Below are 20,261 nucleotides of genomic sequence, written 5' to 3'. Positions count from 1 at the left end.
TACTTTTAAGCCAACTTTTTTTTTTCAAAACAGAAAAGACTGTTACTTTAAGGCAGTCTAAATTGGCATCAATCCCAATTCATCAATTTGTTAGAAAAATTTCTCTTGTTAATGGTAAATTAGCAACAGAAGGGTATGCTTCTGAAAACGTTTCCTAATTAAACTCCCTGCAGTGTTAGTTACCATACTATTCACACACCTTTTATTATGAAACTAAAACAAATGGAGAATTATGAAGGGTAGGGATAAATTGGATTTTTAATTATAAAAAATGTATTGAAAATATATTAAAAGGAAAAAATTATATTCACATTATATTTATCCTGAATAAATACTTTTAACTTCTCTCTTTAATGCCATAATTTTGAACACTTTAATGTGATTGTCAAGAGCTAGTTTGCTGTATGGGTTAAAGCACCAGAAACCAGAGTCCTACCCTGAGGTGGTATTCAGCAGGTTCTGACCAGTTCTGGGGAACTGGTAGCAGAAATTTTGAGTAGTTCGGAGAACTGGCAAATACCACATCTGACTGGCCCTGCTCCCATCTATTCTCTGCCTCCCAAGTCCCAGCTGATTGGCTGGGTCTTATTTTGTTGCCCTGCACAGGAGAACAGAGCTGGGAAGAAGAGAGTGGGGTGGGGAGAGAATGGGGATTTTACAGTATCCTTCCCCTGCCACGCCCACCAAGCCACGCCCACAGAACCAATAGAAATTTTTTTTGAATCCCACCAATGGTTAGCCAGTCCCTCTCTCTCAGCCCTAGAAAAAAGTACAGGTGTTGCCTGTGCAATCGATAGGAATCAACTGGCTCAAAGTTATAAAATATTATATTACTGTTTTCCTTCATAAATTAAATTGATTATCTCATGTAATACATCTCTATAGTTCCTTATGCGAACCGTGAGTCCTTTTTTCTTCTATGGGTAAGCAAGTGCATATATACTCTTATAATATTTCATAATTATTCAACCAGCGGTTTTCAAACTTATCCAACAATATGATGATACATTTTGTATTCTAGGTTTTACCAGCATGTCTTTTCAATTATAATTTTGTCAGAGTGCCAAGGATATTTTTGCTTTCAAATTTCTTTAGGCTTTCTCCTTCCAAAACTACATGGCCAGAAAGAAAGAAAGAGAAAGAAAGAAAGAAAGAAAGAAAGAAAGAAAGAAAGAAAGAAAGAAAGAAAGAAAGAAAGAAAGAAAGAAAGAAAGAAAGAAAGAAAGAAAGAAAGAAAGAAAGAAAGAAAGAAAGAAAGAAAGAAAGAAAGAAAGAAAGAAAGAAAGAAAGAAAGAAAGAGAAAAAGAGAAAGAAAAAGATGCTCAGGTCTTCTAGTGTAAATATGCCCCTTGACATTCATGGAAATTGGTATCTTGGTAGACAAAATAATAAGAAAGGAGGATCTGTTTAATGTTTTTTATCACCCTTATTCCCATATTCATGTAATTCTAGGATCTGGTGAACTATATATCTCTTCTACTTTGATTAGAAATAGCTAATTTACTACAAGCTCAACATACTATCTCCAATAAATTACATTTTACAGATGAATATAAAAACTATTGTACAAATTGAAAACGTCAAACTTTAAATTTCTAAGATGTAGGAGGCATTTTCCACAGTCTTTTGTAGACTGTAATCAGCAATCAACAAGGAAGATGGCCAAACATATAGGGATATACAGAGATGAGTTAAAGGGTTCCTATATCTTTCCTGCTCAGTCATCCATTTTTATGCAATTTGAAATGACTTCTCTAGATGTGTCACAAAGGAGGGATGGATTGAAAGCAACTGCTTGGTTACCATCCTAAGATATGGCCTCTAAGTACACAAAATTAATTACAAAAATCTTGCTGTTTTTTGAAAAACAAACCACCTTTTTAAAATCAAGGTTTACTGAACAAATACTATATAGGTCTAGTTTCATGTTTTTTTAAAAAATGGATTAAATAATAGTATTTGCAAGCTGGTACTTTGTCCAAGGCAAATTCTTTACCACAACTACCCTTCACTCTTCCTCATTTATAAAAAACATTTTAAAGTTATCATCCCTTCTTTTGATTTTTTTTTTGTGTATTTTAAATAAATTAAGATTCTGTATGATTAATTATTAAAGCTTACATTAAAAAATAAAAAAGATAAAATCCGTAGCACGGTGATATGACGTATTCTAACCTCTAACAAGTATTTATGGAGAAAAATTACAGCAAAAAAAGCACCAAAATAAGATTGTACTCTATTTTGTACAGTGACAAACTTCACATATTTCAATAAAAAAGAATAATTAATGTTTCCTTTTCTTACTTGTCTTTTGGATCTTCAAATCCCTGAAAAGAGAAAGAAATGCTAATTAGCCAAACAAAATGACAGTGAATACATTAGAGTTAATGCAAAACCACTTAGGGGACATCCATTTGTAATATCATGCTGATAAGTGTCTTGCCAAGAGTATGGAGCATTATCTATTCCAGGTCAGGGCACCGAACATTTTGCAAACTTCAACTTAATGGAACAGAGTTACTATCTCAGTCAGTTGCTATGTGCAACATCTACATTTATTCTAAGAGTATCTTCTTTTCTCAGAAACACTATGCTTCCTTTTTTTGTGCTCTGTATAGTTAACGTGTATAGTTAATGTGCCTAATATTAAATAGATAGCGTATGGATAATCCCTTAAAAAAACATGAAATAATCACTAACACGTCAGTCAACACACACTGTTTACATCTGGCTTATGTACTTAAGACAGGAAAGTGTAATTGTGGTATACACAGCTAGGTGACAGTATCTCTCTAATATTTGCTTATCTCAAAAAATAAAAACATTGTAAGTATTTTGACAAGAAACTACTAATTCCTAGAACTGTAGACTGGAGAACAAGAAAAAAAAATCTCAGAGGAACATACATAATGGTAATTCATTTCCATAATTTTGCAAAGAAAAATCATATGCATGTCATCAGGAACTAAACTTGAATGCTCAGAGGCATTAAACATGCTACAACCATATGATCATGAATATACAGAAAACATATTAATACCTATAATACAATGGAATGGTTGAGATCATGTATTCTTAACTTTGAGCTGAGAGGACTCAGTCTCACAACTGCAGCACACAATTTTCCTTCAGGAAAGTGTTTCCCACGCTTTTAATGCACAAGGAGTTGGTGCAGTTTCTAGAGGTATGAAAGGGTAAATCGACAATTTTCTCAGAGTGCAGGGCCTTATGAAGCAAGTACCTTGGGTTTTTTTTTTAAATAAAAGATACTCTGAACTAGACTTACTGCTATTCCATTCCACTGTTTTCAAAACATTTATCTGACTTCAGACAGCTTTCATTTTTATTTATTGAGACATACAGGTAATCCACAACTTACAACAGTTAATTTAGTGACCGTTCAAACTTACAACAGCACTGAAAAAAGTGACCTACGATTGTTTTTCACACTTATGACCATTGCAGCAATTCTTTCCCTATGGTCACATGATCAAAATTAATATGCTTGGCAACTGATTCATATTTATGACGGTTGCAGTCTTCCAGGGAGTCAAATGATCCCTTTTTGTGACCTTCTGACAAGCAAAGTCAATGAGGAAACCAGATTCACTTAACAACTGTTGTTACCAACTGAACAACTGCAGAGATTCACTCATAAAATGGGGCAAAATTCACTTAACAACTGTTTCGCTTAGCAACAGGAATTTCAGCTCAATTCTGTTCGTAAGTCAAGGACTACCTGTACATGTGTTGCTGATTGGTTTCTGTTCTTAAAACGTTTGGAGCTTTTGGTTACACTTTCCAACATTGGACTGCCAATGTTATAGTCATCTACAAATTCTCTATAATCTGAAACCTGTGTGATTTATAGTCTAGTTTCCAAAGAATTTATTTTTTAACATTTTATTCTTCCTGAGAAACACCAGGTCCGCAAGATTCTTAAGCCTCTGTGTGTGTGTGTGTGTGTGTGTGTGTGTGTGTGTGTGTGTGTGTGTGTACATCTTTCTTTGGTATGATTTTTAGTGCTGAATTTTAACATTTCAATCTTAACTTCATTTGTATTTTATCAATAATATTTTCATGCTATTTTTGATTGAAATAACTAATAGTACTGAAAAATACCCAAAGAAACAATGAAGTGGAAAGGTGGAGGTAAAAGTAAGAGTTTGATAATACTGGAATAAAATTTAAAATTCCATAAATAAAATTCCAGAATAAAATTTAAAATTCCATAAATAAAATTCCAGAATAAAACTGAAAATTCCATACATAAAATTCCAACCAGTGCTCTTATTGGAATATAACTGACTCAGCAGTCCTTCTTTCTCTGGCTGGAAGAAGATTCCAGAATGTGTTTTCCTCTTACTTTTGCAGTGTGAGAACTAATGAACAGAGTCAGGTGCCTTTCTAGATGTTGTTATATGCAAACATGTATTTCTTTTGTTTACAATAATTCAATTAGTAATTCTTATACATTATATAAATACATAGGCTATAACTTGCTAATTTAGATTGTACAATTGAATGGAATTATGGTATTCAGTTTAGTTTACTTTTTAGCTTCTTGCAGTAGTTGAATTCTTTCCATTGCTAATTGGGCAATAGCTATATTATTTAAAATTGGGAAATTGTTAATGTCAGAAGGAGATAGTAATAACTTTTAGCTCATTAGTTTACATCTACTTTAAATAAATGCTTTCCTTTCCTTAAAGCAGAATGGGGGAACTTATGACCTCTAGATTTTGAACTCCCATAGTCACTTAAACACTAACTAGGCTAAGACTGCTAGGAATGGCACAGCAGTAACAACTGGAAGGCAAATGTTTCCTTGTGCCTCTTTTGCAGATTTTCAAGGAAACAAAGAAAATGAGAAAAGATGCTTTTAATTTTTTTAAAGATAATTTTAACAAGATACTCTTGAACAATCAGGTTGTTGAACAGAACTGTTTGGGAAAGGAAAACTGAATTTAGAACGCTATAAGAGCCCTTTGTTTAAAAAGAATCATGATGTTTCTCCTATGCTAAAAGCAAACTCTCATTGTTTATTGTGCAAATCAGTTTGTTGGGTGCAGCATAGTGGCCACATTTCTGACTAGGCTCTAAGTTTGTAGTTGAACATCCAAAATTTCTAGTCTCTAAGTTACATTGGAAAGAGCGATTACTCGTCATTGAAAGATGATCCTTTTAAGTGTCTGGGTCTCCTCCATTATCCAGAACTTAAATGGACGCTAATAAATATGCTATCTGTAGAATACTAATTGTCAAAAATGCCAATGGATCCTGCTCTAGTTCCCGGATTACTATCAGTATTGAAATGGGGTTTGGGTTATTTTCAGTCTATATTTTTTTTTTAATACATAGTTAACACTATTTGCTATGGCAGATATTAGTTATTTGCAAGTATTTTGGAATAAACATTTTGTATATTCCATACTGATAAGTCAATGGCTAAATGAATGTCTATTACTCTCTAAAAAGAACCAGTGTTACAAGTAATTAAAACTTTTGCATCATGTGCAGAAAGAAATGCAATTACAAAGTGTTTACAATGTTCAGCTTGAACATATAGCATTTCATACCTGCAAAAAGTTAATGACATAATTTGCATTTCCCTACTGAATATCTGCTTTTAAAATTAGATCTGTTGCAAGGTACAGTGAATACATATCCTGTAAAGTCGTTTTCTAACCAAATTTCAAAGATACATTATTAAAAGGAAAATCAATTTATTGGGTAAAGCTTTTTTGTTGATGCATAGTTAATATGCCAAACAACATGGAGTTTATGCGAAATAATTGAATTTCATAACCAATGCAGGCTCTTGTGAAGCATTTTAAATTGAACAGACATTTCCTTTTAAAGACTGCATTTATGGAGATAGAGCACCTTTTGCTATACAATAACCTGTGGATTTACTCTCCTATTTGTACCTCTAAAGATAACAAAGAATGATAACATATTAATATTTTGTGAATTGGGGCTTCAGAAGATGGTTCTAACAATGATTCCTGATATCCATAAGCATATTACATGCTTTCAAAATCAAACAAGAAGTTATCACCCATAAAGGCCTAGCTTATGACTAAAGTATGTCTAGCAAATCCCCACAACACCTAAAAGGATTAAACACCATTTTTTCTTTAATTTGGATGGTTTCTCTCTCTCCGTGAGGAGCTGATCTATAAGTTATGATCTGTGTAGTATCAGCTACAGGGCAAGATACACATACTGAATAATGAATGCTTGCCTCTTTTAGGTTTTTTACGGTACCTTGTTAAAGTTTTCTCCCATTGTTTCTTCCAATGCTTTTTTCCTAAATATGGCTATTCAAATCATGAACTACATGCTAGATGCAATTTACATCTCAGAAATTATTTCATGCAGTGAATCTAAGTAAATCCCTCTCAGTCTTAGTCACCCATTTGTAATAGGTGTGACAAGTGAGAACTAGTGTGGTTGTGGCAATTTCTAAACTTCAATCTTTAATTCATTTTCACAAAGCAACTCATTTCAGTATAAAGACAGAGATATTATATATCTTTCTGGCAACTTGCAACAACACATAATGGTCAGAACTTTTATCAAAATAAATATTTTTTTTTAAAAAAAAAACATGAATGGAGTAATAAAATAGAAATTACTTTCAGGAGTAAGGACAATTCAGGGAAACAGAATATCAAGGAAATTGAGGAATCCATATGTACACTTCATACATTTGCCAACAATGGCAGTAATATTCCATAGATCTGAACATCCTTACCATTCTTTTCATCTCTTTAGAAACTTGACTGGTGCTTAAGTGGTTATAAAAAGAGCGATCTACCCCCCAGTGAGGTGGGTTGTGACCAATAGAATTAGTACGCTGGCGATTCATTTTTGCTATTGTTGCTTTCTCATCTTTCTAGAAAAAGGAATCGAGATAAAGAATTAATTTTTCAACCATTACACTGTAGAAATGAAATTCAGCACACAAACAGGGATTAATCTGGGGAAAAACTTAAATTTTGCTTCCTAATTTGTCTTTAATCCCCTCCGCCACTATAATAGCCAATTAATTTTTTGTTAATTTTGCCTATCTAGACATTCCTTCATTTATGATTTTCTTGGAAAATAGAGTTTTTGTTTTGTTTTCACCATAATTATACCGCTGTTTTTATCATTATTAATTATTTTAACAACTCTTTTCTTGGGATACCCAAAACATTTTCAGTTTGCAAAGGTCAAAATGACCTTGTTTCAAAGTCATAATCAGGCCATGAAAAGGTTGCCACAACCAGCTCAAAATAGGGTACTTCAAGCTCAAAATATTTCCAATGTAAAATGTTTTTATAAATTCCTATCCTTTCTACTAGACCAGAAAAATCATTGTACTCATCTGTATGTGTGCATGAGAGGAAGACTAGAAAAACAGTAAGTACAGAAAAGGGACAGCAGGCAAAGAAGTAAGGCAAACTTTTCCTTTGTTCTCTGTACAAAAGTACAGTTTTTACAGCCATTTCAAGTTTAAAACAAAACTTAAATATACACACAGTTAGTTAATTCTCAGTTTGCACTACACTATACAATATACACAATAGTTGGATTAATTGTGGTGTACAGCATATTCTTTACATTTCTAGAGAACAGATTTTCGCTTTTAATTCATAAAAACAATTACATTTTAAATTAGCATCTTTGCGGCTGTATTCTCTCTCCGAATCCTGTAATACTGAAATGTATTACCCATAGTTCTCTACTTCAGGGACACTTATCTTGGCCATGGCTGGTTACAGCAGGATATATGGGAAAGGCCATCTAAATCAGCACAGACCTACTGCTAGTTTTTGAGATACACAGTTTGGAAACTTTTTCTGAGAGTACAGTTTCTTAGTCAAAGATACTCAGGAAAATGGAAAACTTAATATAATGCAGACTTATCCATAATGGCATCTCTGTGGAGTCCTAACCAATTGGGGTGGTGTGGTGTGGAGACTATATAATAATTATTTATATATTAAATAGGTAAAGAGACTTTATAATGGACTATCAAATTTGGTACCTCGAATGTTTCAGGTGATAATTCTCTGCATATTGGTTTAGGATACTTGGGGATAAACAACCCCTTTAGAGTAAACTTATGTAAGAGTATACATAGTAACAATTAACCAATCTGGGTAATGATCAGGGATGGGATTCCACCGGTATAACAACCAGTTTGGTGATTCGCACGCTCCACATTTTAAAAAGGCAAGCCCATATTTACCTTCAACTGCCGCCTCTGTGAACAAAACAGCTGAGGCGCAGCAAACCTCTCTGCTGCGCGAATCGGCTGTGTTCTAAACAAAGGCATAAAGCAAAGGAAAGAACAGAGGCGGGCGGGCAGGCCCACTTCCTTGTCACAATGAACTGGTTCAGAGCAAGCTGAACATGGGAACAAGAGGTTCTCCTGATCCGGTCCGAACCGGTAGAATCCCACCCCTGGTAATGATCCAATTTTCAAGCTCCTGTTTGCTCAGATGGAAATATGCATAAGGGAGAGAAAAGCATTGATGTGTGGAAGAAATGCCACACAGAGCTAGAATATCGGCATCTCCTGCACCCATTACCTTATGAACCCACCCTTGTAGATCAGTCAAGCCAGCCCTTTAGAAAGGAGCTCAGCTGTGCAGGAATCATTGACATTGAAAGAGAGGATCAAGAAGACACAGAAGGAAGAAAGCAGAGAAGCTTTAGATGTAGCTAAGAAGTAAGCTAAGGCAGAACACAGTACAGATTATAGGATTTAGGCGACAGAATACAGAAGGAGGTTTGGAATTAGTAGTAAAAGACTCTTAACAACACAATAGGTAAGATCTAGTAGTACTGCAAGTTTAAGAATCTTGTGTCCTTACTAATGACCAATGAGAAGAAAAACAACAGCTCCCAAAAGAAACCAGTATGGCTGCATAAAGAACTCTGATAAACTGAAGGACAAAAAGGACAAGTATAAAAAGTGGAAAGAGGGGCACACAACTAAGGCAGAATATCAGCAAATAGCCTGAGCCTGCAAAGATGAAGTGAGGAAAGCTAAGGTTTGTGACAAAAGTAAAAAATAACCCAAGAAAAGCTTTTTCCAATATGTTAAAGACGAGAAAAAAGTTGAGGAAACAATTGGTTCATTGCTGGGAGAAAGTGGCAAGAAGGTGACAAGCAACAGGGGGAAAGCAGAACTACTTAAGTTGTTTTTTTGCATCTATCTTTAGACAAAGGGGAAAAAACAGTCCAACCTATCAAAAACAGCACCACAAAAAAACAGATTAGGAACACAAGTTAAAATAGTGAAGAAAATGATCCTAATTTTTCTGATTTAGGTGAAATAAAATCCTTCCAAATCTATGGAAAGATGGATTTCTGATGTTTCATGTTAGCATATAATTCAGGGCAACATAAATTATTGGTGCAAAGGTACACCAATTAAATACTGAGGTATTTAGAAGGGACAGGTCCAGAGATGGGATTCTACCAGTTCTGTCCGGCTTTGTAGAATCAGTAGCTCTGAAGAGCAGCAGACATAGAACCGGTTCTATGTCTGATGATGTTTTTGCCCACCCGCCCACCCGGGCTCTTACCTGATCTTTATTTCCTGATTTTTCAACTTCAGCTACCAAACGAGGCACAGCTGCAGTTAAAAAAGCAGGAAAAGAGGGCTGTTTCAAAGGCTGCTTCTCTGCACGCAGCGTGTTGATGATGATTTACAGGCGCACGCGCGCAGTGAAGCACATCATAAATCACCGAACCTCGGCGGTAATTAACCTTGTCGTATCCCACCCCTGGACAGGTCCTTATATGTTGATGTGTTACTTATACAGATGATGATTATGATGATTTTCTTTGAAAATACTGTATAAGAAAAAAACACCAGAATGATTTCACCCATAGTGAATGTTTATTCAAATAATCTAAACGTGACCACAATAAAACAGGAAAATTCCAAAAACCAATTCATGGAAAATCTTATTCATGCTCTTTACTTCTATATAGCTATATTAGAAGCACTGTCTACTCTATAACAGCTCCAGCTATAGACCTTTTGTGCCAGAAAATAAGAAAAACATTGGATAACCACCAACACAGAGGTTTGGAGATTCTAAAAATACAATAACATGAAATCATTTTTAGATTATGTATTTGGTTAATTCTTTTTTAAAAATTTGAAATAGCCACACTGATTTATTTTACATTCCTAGCCCATCTACTGCCCTCCAGCTAAAACTGATTCTAAATCTACACATTTCAAAAAATATATCTCATTAGATGCCAAAAAAGGAAGCAAAAACAAAACATTATTCTATGGCGAATACTATTTAGCCAGGCATTCTGCAAACATTATTTATCTAAAAATATCTGAAGTTTAAACACTACTGATGGCTTGCTTTATGAAATGAGTAATGGAAAACAATAGGTTCATGTCAGAAAAGGAAAAATCCCTTACTGCAAATGAATGTTTATCGATTGTTCTTATATGGAGTGAAACTAAGAAAAGACAAGGGGGGGCGGAGGGGGGAAAGGCTCATTATGTTGCTATGGCAAAAACGAGAATAACTATTCAAGCTAATAAGAAAAACTTCTGCATATTCTGGGTCATGAACAGATCTTGCCATGCTGCTTGCCTCCATTCAGTCGATACACTATGGGAAAATGTGTGCAGTTTGTGCAGGTCAAGCAGCTTGCACTAAATAAAGCTCACTCTGCATACTTGCCAGTGTTGCTGGGAATTGTAAAACTTCTCTGCAAAAGCCTTTCCAAATTCAGATTGCTGACAAGTGTGTTCATAGTTCTCTTGAAAAATGTAGCCCTTGTAGCAACTCATTTTATCTGGCATTAAGAATTAGAAACTGAAAACTTACTTACTCCACTCCTAAGACTGATCTCAACTACCGTGTTTCTCATATAATAAGGCCAGGTCTTATTTTTTTTTGAGCCCCCCAAAAATGGCTAGGCCGTCTTTTCGGGGGGAGGGGTGACTTAATTCCCCCCCCTTGTACCTTCGGGCGGGCGGGCGGCGACGGCTTGGATGTTGACCTCGGCGTTGGTGGGGCACTTTGTATCGGGGTCAACGCAGGCAGCACCATATCCGGGTGTGCAACAAAAGTACTTCCTAACAGCAAGCCCCCTCCCACCATTCCCCCCCATTTCGCATGTTTTAATATAGGCCTTAATTTGGGGGGAGGGGCTTAATTTCATTCCATGCCTATAAAACATGCTGGGACTTCCTATTGGGGGAGGCCATATTGTTGGAGAAACTGGGTATCTTTCAAAAAGTTGAGAAGTGACTTCGGAAAATGGTAGTTTCATTCTGGACTTAGGGCAGTGATTACAAAGAAGCAAAATTAAATAAACCAAGTTTATCATGAAGAAGTATCTGTTTAAGAACCTCAAGTCTTCCAACATAATAATGCAATATTTATAAAAGTCACAATGTTCAAGTAGATTTTTTTCCTTTATAAATAGGAAAAGAGGAATTCAAAAATTCTAAATAATTTGCATGGTGACATATAGGTGCCCAGACTATTTATGGGAGTAAACCTAGAACGCCATCTAAGAAATATTGCATTATTCAGAAGCAAACATGGTTGAAAGAAAAGCACTTTTACCAGGGGTCAGAAATTAAGTAATGCCCTCACCGGTTATAAATCTATACCATAAGGAAAACAGCTGAAGTCATGCTTGAGGTTATTTATAGAACTTCCTTTTCTTTCTCCATGTGCCTTTTGCTCTACTGTGGGAGATTTATTATATTATAAAGTCAAATTCTAGTAGTGTAAGTGACCTTCAGAGTAGCCAGTAGCTATTTTCTTTTCCAGAAGAGACTATGTATGTACATGAAACTAAATAAGGTCATCACTTTAGAAAAAGAAATATTTATATATTATGAAGCAATGTGCTCACTGAACAACTAAACACCACAGAATTACAGACCAGAAGATTAGCAAGTTAAAAACTCTAATGGAGGGGATAATGGAAGCTAGAGTTGCTGGTACAATTTACATTGGCACTCAGTTCATGTAAATATGCAAAAGAATTTTCCTCTATTGTCTCGCAGAAGAAGAAAAAAAAGGAAACGTAGCAACATTTTATTTATAACATTTTATTTATAAAACTAAACAAAAATGCCTCACAAAATTTATATTAACCAAATAGGGATGGGGTGCTTTGTAAATACCCTGAGAATGTGAATTTCCCCAACAATGAGTAGCAATAAAGGAATATCTTTTAAAAAGTCTAATAAATATTGACTCATTTTTATTGGTGGATAATTTTGATAAAATTTTGTACTAAATTTATAAACCTACAACTTTCAATATTAGACTTTCTGAAATCAGAATGATTTGGTTTCAGAAGAGATGGTTAAAACAGTAATGAAAGCTTAACATTTCATTATATAAGATGTCACATGTTCAGAATAATTTAAAGTATGGCAGAGCTTTCTGATTGGAGAAGGAAATCTCTATAAAATAATTCAAATATTAGTTCCCCAATCTTCTATGGAAAAGTAAAGATTGAGGAGCTGAAATAGAAATTTCCTGCACTAGATGGGATTTGTCAATGTCCTTTTCATCCTAGGGGCAAACATTTCAGACAGAATGCAAACAGAATAAAAAGACTATGAATGTATACAAACTTAATATAATGACTCATCAGCTGTAACACTCTGCTATGTGCCATTTCAGTAATGATTACTTCAATCCTATTTGGTTCTTACCCGTTTTTGGCTGCATTGGACAATGAGGAAAGTCTCTATACTATGCTCCTTGAGGTAAGCATTGCGTTCCCCTCCAAAGCCCAACTCCACTTCATAATCACCATTCAGATAGTTTAGCGTAGCTTTTGTTATGTGGATTCGCCTTGATCACAGACAAAAGACAATCAAATTGTAATATCCATTTGTTAGTAACAGGAATCAAGTAGTAAAAATTTTAGAATGGGTTAGATTGCACTGCATTGCTACCCTACAACTACACTTTTTTTTCCATGATAATTTTTTTCTCCACTGTACAGGGAAAAAGTCCTAATATGGGCAATTTAAAAGAAAACATAATCTATTTGTGTTGGTGAAGTTTTCTTCATGGAAAAATACATGTATTTCACCAATTTTGTCTCTCTTTTCTAAGAGGGATACTTGAATATGAAAACATAGCACAAATCTATGTTTCATGGAATATTTCTCCAATCAAAGGAACTGCCTGAATCGCTGGTTTATAAAGGACAACTCAGAGAGATGTGTTTCAGTCTCCTTAATTTAGTAAGAAGATTTAGAAATGAGAACAACATGTGAAAGCACTATGTGGCTCTAGCAATTCTTTGGAGTTTGCCAAGTGCTCCTCTCTGATATAGAGACAGATGGAAATATTTCCACTGATCTGCATTCTGACTGAGAGCTCTTACCCTGCTTTGCCACCGGCTTCCATGTGATTGGCTAACGTGACATCATTTGACCACACATCAAACTGCCATTTCCTGAGGCCCAAAACTCCGCAGTGGACTCTCCCGCTGTGGATTCCAACTCGCATATTCACATTGACACCCGTCACTTCTCGTACTAATCTGAGGAAAGACATAGGGATAAAGAAAGACCATTCCCAGACAAATAAAACTAAAGGAATGTAAACATTTATAATAGCCAATTTTGCCTAAATATATGTAAAGATTGCAATTCAACTCAATCAGACAGAAAAAAATGGCAGGCTAGCTAGACAAGCGGGTTGGAGGTGTTCTCAGAAGATGAAGTCAGTGAGCTTTCAAGTGGCAAAGACAAAACAAAAAGCATACACAACCCTCTGGTTTCCATTTCAAAGCCAGCCATAACTTGCCGATTCTAATGAACTTTAATAGCCATGTTGCAAAGACAGAAGGGAAAGTGATTACAGAGCCCCATTTGTTCACACTACCCCAGCATCAAACTTCCCACAGATGAAACACAATACATATGTGAAACAACTGCTTCAGTGTGATATATCTAGAGTTCTGTTATAATTGACCAACAGTTATTTCTTCTTTAGTTGTTCCAACAGGGTCCAATGTTTTTTAAAAGATTGCTCCCAAAATTATCATGTGTAACCTTTGTGGAATTTTGATTTTGAGAACAAATGTTTATTAGGAGGAACACAACAATTTGAAAGCAGATTATAACTCAGGATTAGGGAGAAATCTGTTAAGATTACTCTTGCCCTTGGAAGACCTTAAATGATTAGTTGAAAATGTTGCTGTAGCTGCTTAGTATTGTATTGGCCAGGATTAGTATTGTTGTACAACCTGGGGTTTAACAGTCCTTTTCAAAGGACAAAACATATCTCATAGGGCAGATTCTTTCTCATATCAAGTATATAACTTTGTGACCATAAACTGTATCCTTAGATTCTCTCCAGGTCCTGCCACCTTCTTGCAAAATGCAATTTATTGATAGAGCAGATCATTACAGATTACTGTAATGTTCCAATTCTTAAGCCACAAATGGAAAACTTATAGCCCTCAGGAAACATATGACCCTCATATTTTCTTTTTACAGACATAGACATACACACATATTTTAAAGGATTTTTAAACACACACACACATCCAAAAAAATCCTTGAAAAAAAACCTTAACTTCAGAAAGATTCTGTGGTCATGCCTTAAGCATTTCTTACATAAGAATTTTATGCAATATACTGGCTAAAACAGATCTTCATACAAATTCAATAAAGTTGACCATGTCTATTTAGCAATAGCAATAAGACTTATATACCATTTATAGTGTTTTACAGCCTTCTCTAGGCAGTTTTACAGAATCAGCATATTGCCCCCAACAATCTGGGTCCTCATTTTACCCATCTCAGAAGGATGGAAGGCTGAGTCAACCTTGAGCCTGGTGGCTCAAGGCTCTTTATATATTTCAAACATAATGGGGATATTAGAGGATAACACCAGCTTCCTCAGATCCTAACAATCTATCAGTTATCTCTGCAAATGCATTAGTAAAATGCACAAGTCCTTACACAGTGATAGAATTAACGGAACTGATGGCATCTATCTTTGTCTTTCTAAGTTCACAAAGAAGATGAAAAGACAAACATACAAAACAAGAATTTGCAGTAGATCCCTCAAACACAGCTTAGTCCTTCCCTTTCACAATTGTACTATTTAAAAGATAGATATATATACATTGGTGACGGCTGGCTTAATTGTTAGCTTCATGCATTGGACAGAGGATCATTATTCATTACTGCATTATTAACAGAACAGTGGCACTTATATAATTTTGCAGATAATTTCTTAGTGGCCTAGTGGCTGACAGCCAATCACTGCTATAAACTGGTTTCTCCTATGCGCTCGCAATCCCCAGGATGTGGATGTAAAAAGGAAATATATGGACGAACTCTATGGAGGAAAGGAAATCTAATTTGAAAAGGAGATCTATGGAATCTATGGGTGCTACTTGCTTATCTGCATGAGCATAGACTATTGTCATTTTTATCATTATTAATTTATCCCAGACCTTTTGCATGAACGAAAACAACAGTACTGAGAATAAGTAGAAAAATCAGGGAAAGTAATTATGGGCCACTTGCTAGAAACATGTGCAACTAAGTAAAATAATGCCCTTAAGAAGGGATTCTTTGAAAACAATTTACAGCTATTATAGCAAATTAATCCCATTTAACTTCTTGAATGTTATTTTAAAATGTGCTTTGTAGTTGTGGCTAATGAGCAGATTTTGTTTAAAGCAACAAATCTTTAAGAATTAGCAAATGTGTTGCCAGGTTATTTAATTGCATTCCAAACACTACAGGAAATCTGGAAGGGTCGTGGGTCACATAGAAAACAATACAGTGATATAAAAATTAAATGGAGAAAGTTATACCTTTGAGAATAATACAAACTTTTTATGAAATTAAAGATCTGCCAGGTACTGTATACATCACTGTAATTTTGAAAGGTGGCAAAGATCCACTGCACATCTAGAATCTCTGTTAGCTGTTTGACACTAAGATTTGTGGAGTTATGTTGGAAAGATTACAGAAAGTATTCCCTCTAACAATTCATCCTAAACAGTCAGTCTCATGAAAAAGCATTGTGTCTCAGTCAATACAAGACTTGAGGTTTCTGTAATAGCTTTGCATGCGGATAAACATCAACCATTTGGGCTGACCTCACTCTATGCAGAAGGGCTTTGATTTGATTCAAATCTAATTTGGGGTTCAAATTAACAATGTATTATTATAATTCATCTGTTTATGTAATTACTAATAAGTACATCTGGCTAGTGATTAAACTATATCAAATATGTCCTAATAGGTACATCTGGCTAGTGATTAAACTATATCAAATATGTCCTTTATCTCCTCTACTTTTAATTTGATGCTGGAATTCTTGGCATGTCTAATAAAACAAACTGGTGAAATTCAGGGAGTCTTAAATTTAAATATAAGATATTACATGCAATTTTTTTCCCAATGATGATTAAGAAAACTTTTATTTGAATCTGAAAGTATTATACTGGGTAAATAGTAACTCTGAATAAATGAAATATTATCCTAGTCAGCAAGACATTTCTGAGCAAATAGTTGTTGTATATTGTCCAGAATCTATTACCATATATACCTGGAAATTATTGTCTCCTGGAAAATATCCTGTTTAAGGCATAAGAATATTTCAGTAGTAATACTCAGATGAATTAGGATATTAAAAGATAGATGAATATCTAATGGTTTGTGGGGAAGTATTAATATTGTAAAATTAATTTTGCACCAAAATTGATATATTAATACAGAAATGTCTACTTTCCACTTAAACATTTTAAATATATTAATAACCATTTCTTTATGAAAGTAAAAAATTCTGTTCAAGTACAGCTCCCTTATGATCAGGGTTATAATTTTCTAGTTTTAAATAATGCCAAAAGAATATTTGTTAACCACAATCAAGTCCTGGAATAAAAATGACATCATCTATTTATAACTGTGGGGTCAGCTTCAGAGTTAATACTGAGCACCCATATGATCCTGGAAAGTTTTTGGTACTAATCATAGCAGAAATTTGGTTACTTTTCAGTGGTCAATTTCATTTAACTGGACAAAAAAAATTACATTTGATTTTTTTTCTTGTGAGAATATAATACTTTGAAGCAATTGTTATTAAAAATAACCGGTAACTTTTTTGCCTCAAAAAAAAAAGTAACAGTTTAGTAACAGTATCTTTAAAATGTGAGGTTTTACAAAAATAATACAATTTATCCAATAGAATAGAATGATAATAAACATGGATGAAATGTTTAAGGTGAATCATTAACAGGTTCTCACAAAGTAGCATTCTAACATCTCATCCAAAGTTCTGTTCCTTTGATGTGTATGTGATGTCATGGTATATATAGAAAAGGGCCTGTCACACAATCCAAATGTCTAAATGGAGTTTAGTGAGGTTGTTAGTAAAGTATGTGGCATTTGCAAAGACTTGCACTATGTTTACAACAAGAGTTGGAAATAGGTGTGGAGGAGTACTCCATTCTTTGTTTACAAATTGTCCCTTGTCAGCTTTCAAAAAACCTGGTTCCTGTTTTGTGTGGGATTAAAATTATTTAACAATCTTTACCTCATTCTAAATCTGGAGTGAGAGACTTTCTGTTCTCACTACTCCTCCGTCTTCCCTGATGAAGAGAAAATGCTTTTCAGATAAATGAAAGTAATAAAGATTAAAAAGCTGAACTGTAAGGCATTATAATTGCTGGACCGTTCAGGAAGCTCTTTTGATAATTTAACACAGCTTTTTTTGCCTTGCAAACTTTTAGCAATTAGTTGATAAAAAGAGTAAGAATTTAGAAAGCTATTAAATTCTTTACCTTTGAACAGAAATCTACAAGGTTCCCTGAAATAATAGGTGAAATTTAGAAAAAGTAGGGTGCCTCTACATTCTATTAAAATTAATGGAAGTAAACAATCAATCAAATACTTGTGTTACATTAATTTTAAGGTACCTTTTGGTATCCAATAGCATAATAGGTCAAAACAACTCTAGTGTCTTTCCCAGATGATGGGATTGCAACTTCCGGACTCTGTGTGTGTGTGCGCACGCACGCGCGTGCATACACACACACACACACACACACACACAAACATACACACACACATATGCCTTTTGAGATTTGGCATGCCCCGGAATCAATCTAGCCTTGAGGAAATTTAACTGGGGTGGGCATAGCCTATTATTGTGGCTTACATGGAAGCCAACCTATCTGCAGCTTTTCTGACTCTGTGTTCATATAGAATAGATGCCAGAAAATGTTGTTAGCATGGTTTGTGCTATGTGAAGCAAATTGTTAGCTAAGCAAAAACCCTCACAGCTCCAGTTGGTACAATTTTAGCTATGTATCAGAGTATAGGTAGCCCTTGACTTATAACCATTCGTTTAATGACTGAAGTTAGAATGGCACTGAAAAAAAGTGACTTATCATTGATTTGCACACTTACGACCACTGCAACATCCCCATGGTCACATGATCAAAATTTGGTTGCTTGTCAACTGTCATTGAATTAATGACAGTTATACTGTCAATGGTAATCATGTGATTACCATTTGTAATCTTCCCAACTGGCTTCTGACAAGCAAAACCAATGAGGAAACCAGATTTGCTTAATGACTGATGATTCATTTAAAAACTGCAATTGTGGCAAAATAGGCTGTAAAATGCAACTGATTTTTAGGCTCAATTGTGGTCATAAGTCGAGGGTTACCTATAGAGGGGAAATGTGGATATTGATGTGGAGCAAGATTTCAATCTTAGTGTCATCTAGATTCAGACTGGGCCTCTAAATAATATCTACTTCAGGTCAAAAGCTTCTATTGACAAAGTTGTCATCAATGTAACATTTTGAAGAACTGGATATGAGGCAAGTTCATGATTATTACTGATATTAGGATTTATTTTTTATATTTATATCTTGCCTTTACTCTAAGGAACCCATAAGCACTCACTCCTTTTTTTATTTTCATTATAATAACCTTTGGAGCAGAGATGCATTCAGCAGGTTGTAGCGGAAATTTTGAGTAGTTTGGAGAACTGGCAAATACCACCTCTGACTGGCCCCACCCCCATCTATTCTCTGCCTCCCAAGTCCCAGCTGATTGGCTGGGTCTTCTTTTGTTGCCCTGCACAGGAGAACGGAGCTGGAAAGCAGGTTAGTGGGGTGGGGTGGGAATGGAGATTTTACAGTATCCTTCCCCTGCCATGCCTACCAAGCCACACCCACCAAGCCACACCCACAGAACTGGTAGTAAAAAAATTTGAATCCCACGACTGCTTTGGAGGTAGGCCAGACTGAGCTCCAAGTTATCTACTAATCTCCATGTTTAAATGAGGTTTCTACAGCATCAATCCATCACTTTAATTGCTATGTCACATCACCATACAACATTATGGAAAATGGTGCCAGTATACATTTGCATTGTTACTGAATGAGCATTCCAACTGAGCGTGTTATTAAACATCAGTCTATATCTAACCTCTCCAATCTGGTGCCTTATCATGTGGCACCACTACAAAACCTAGAATTCCTATCAGACTGCTGACTGGGAATTTCAGAAACCAAAGTTTTAAAGCATTTGGAATAATCATTTGATATATGGTCATTACTCCACCTTGGGGATATGTATACTTACGAAATGGCTTCTATCATATCCATTCCCATTTCAACACAGCAGTGTGCATGATCTGCTCTGGCTTCAGGTAATCCAGATACACAGTAATAGCAATCACCTAAGATTTTTATACGTAAACAGTGATTCTCCTGCAAAACAAGGGGGGGGGGGAATGTACTTTTATTTCACGATCCAGGATGTTGACAGGTTGCCTTTGAAGGCAATGGACAATTTGCAATAGACCAAATACAACACCACCATAATTGAGGAAGCAAAGGATGAACCCTACTTACAGCAGCAAGCTTATCAAATCTGGCAAAGAGTTCATTCAGTGTCATGACCAACTCCTGAGCAGTACACTGGGAAGCAAGACTGGTAAAACCCTCAATGTCTGCGAAGAGGATGCTGTGGGAGAGAGAGCAGGAAAAAGAAGAGGAGAGGCAGACATAGCTCAATAAAAGATACTCTTCAACTCATTTCAACAGATTCTCCTTTATCTCCAAATGTGCAGATAGTTCAGGAGGGGTGTTTATAACGAACATGAGCAACCTGGTCAAGGCATACTTTATATCTGCTGCAAACTCTGTATGTGAAAAAGTCTCGTGATAGTCAACAATTAGCAGACACTTGTTT

At 35.2% G+C, this 20,261-nt stretch overlaps 1 protein-coding gene across 1 annotated transcript in view; it reads right to left on the bottom strand.

The window, feature by feature from the left end:
- ADCY5 (adenylate cyclase 5) overlaps window positions 1-20,261 on the bottom strand; it is a 231,536-nt gene that overhangs the window by 34,533 nt on the left and 176,742 nt on the right. Inside the window, exons 4-9 of the mRNA XM_026665455.2 lie at window positions 19,922-20,033; window positions 19,650-19,777; window positions 13,405-13,563; window positions 12,722-12,863; window positions 6,761-6,901; window positions 2,305-2,327 (exon numbers count right to left, since the gene is read on the bottom strand). Coding sequence (XP_026521240.2) covers window positions 2,305-2,327; window positions 6,761-6,901; window positions 12,722-12,863; window positions 13,405-13,563; window positions 19,650-19,777; window positions 19,922-20,033 — 705 coding nt within the window. The remainder of the gene's footprint in view (window positions 1-2,304; window positions 2,328-6,760; window positions 6,902-12,721; window positions 12,864-13,404; window positions 13,564-19,649; window positions 19,778-19,921; window positions 20,034-20,261) is intronic.

Source organism: Notechis scutatus, chromosome 1, assembly GCF_049901735.1.
Source record: "Notechis scutatus isolate UNSWTSFEM ecotype Mainland chromosome 1, rNotScu1.2, whole genome shotgun sequence".
NCBI classification, from domain to species: domain Eukaryota; kingdom Metazoa; phylum Chordata; class Lepidosauria; order Squamata; family Elapidae; genus Notechis; species Notechis scutatus.
Note: the sequence above shows the minus strand (reverse complement) of the source record. Positions and strands in the feature narration are given on the sequence as shown.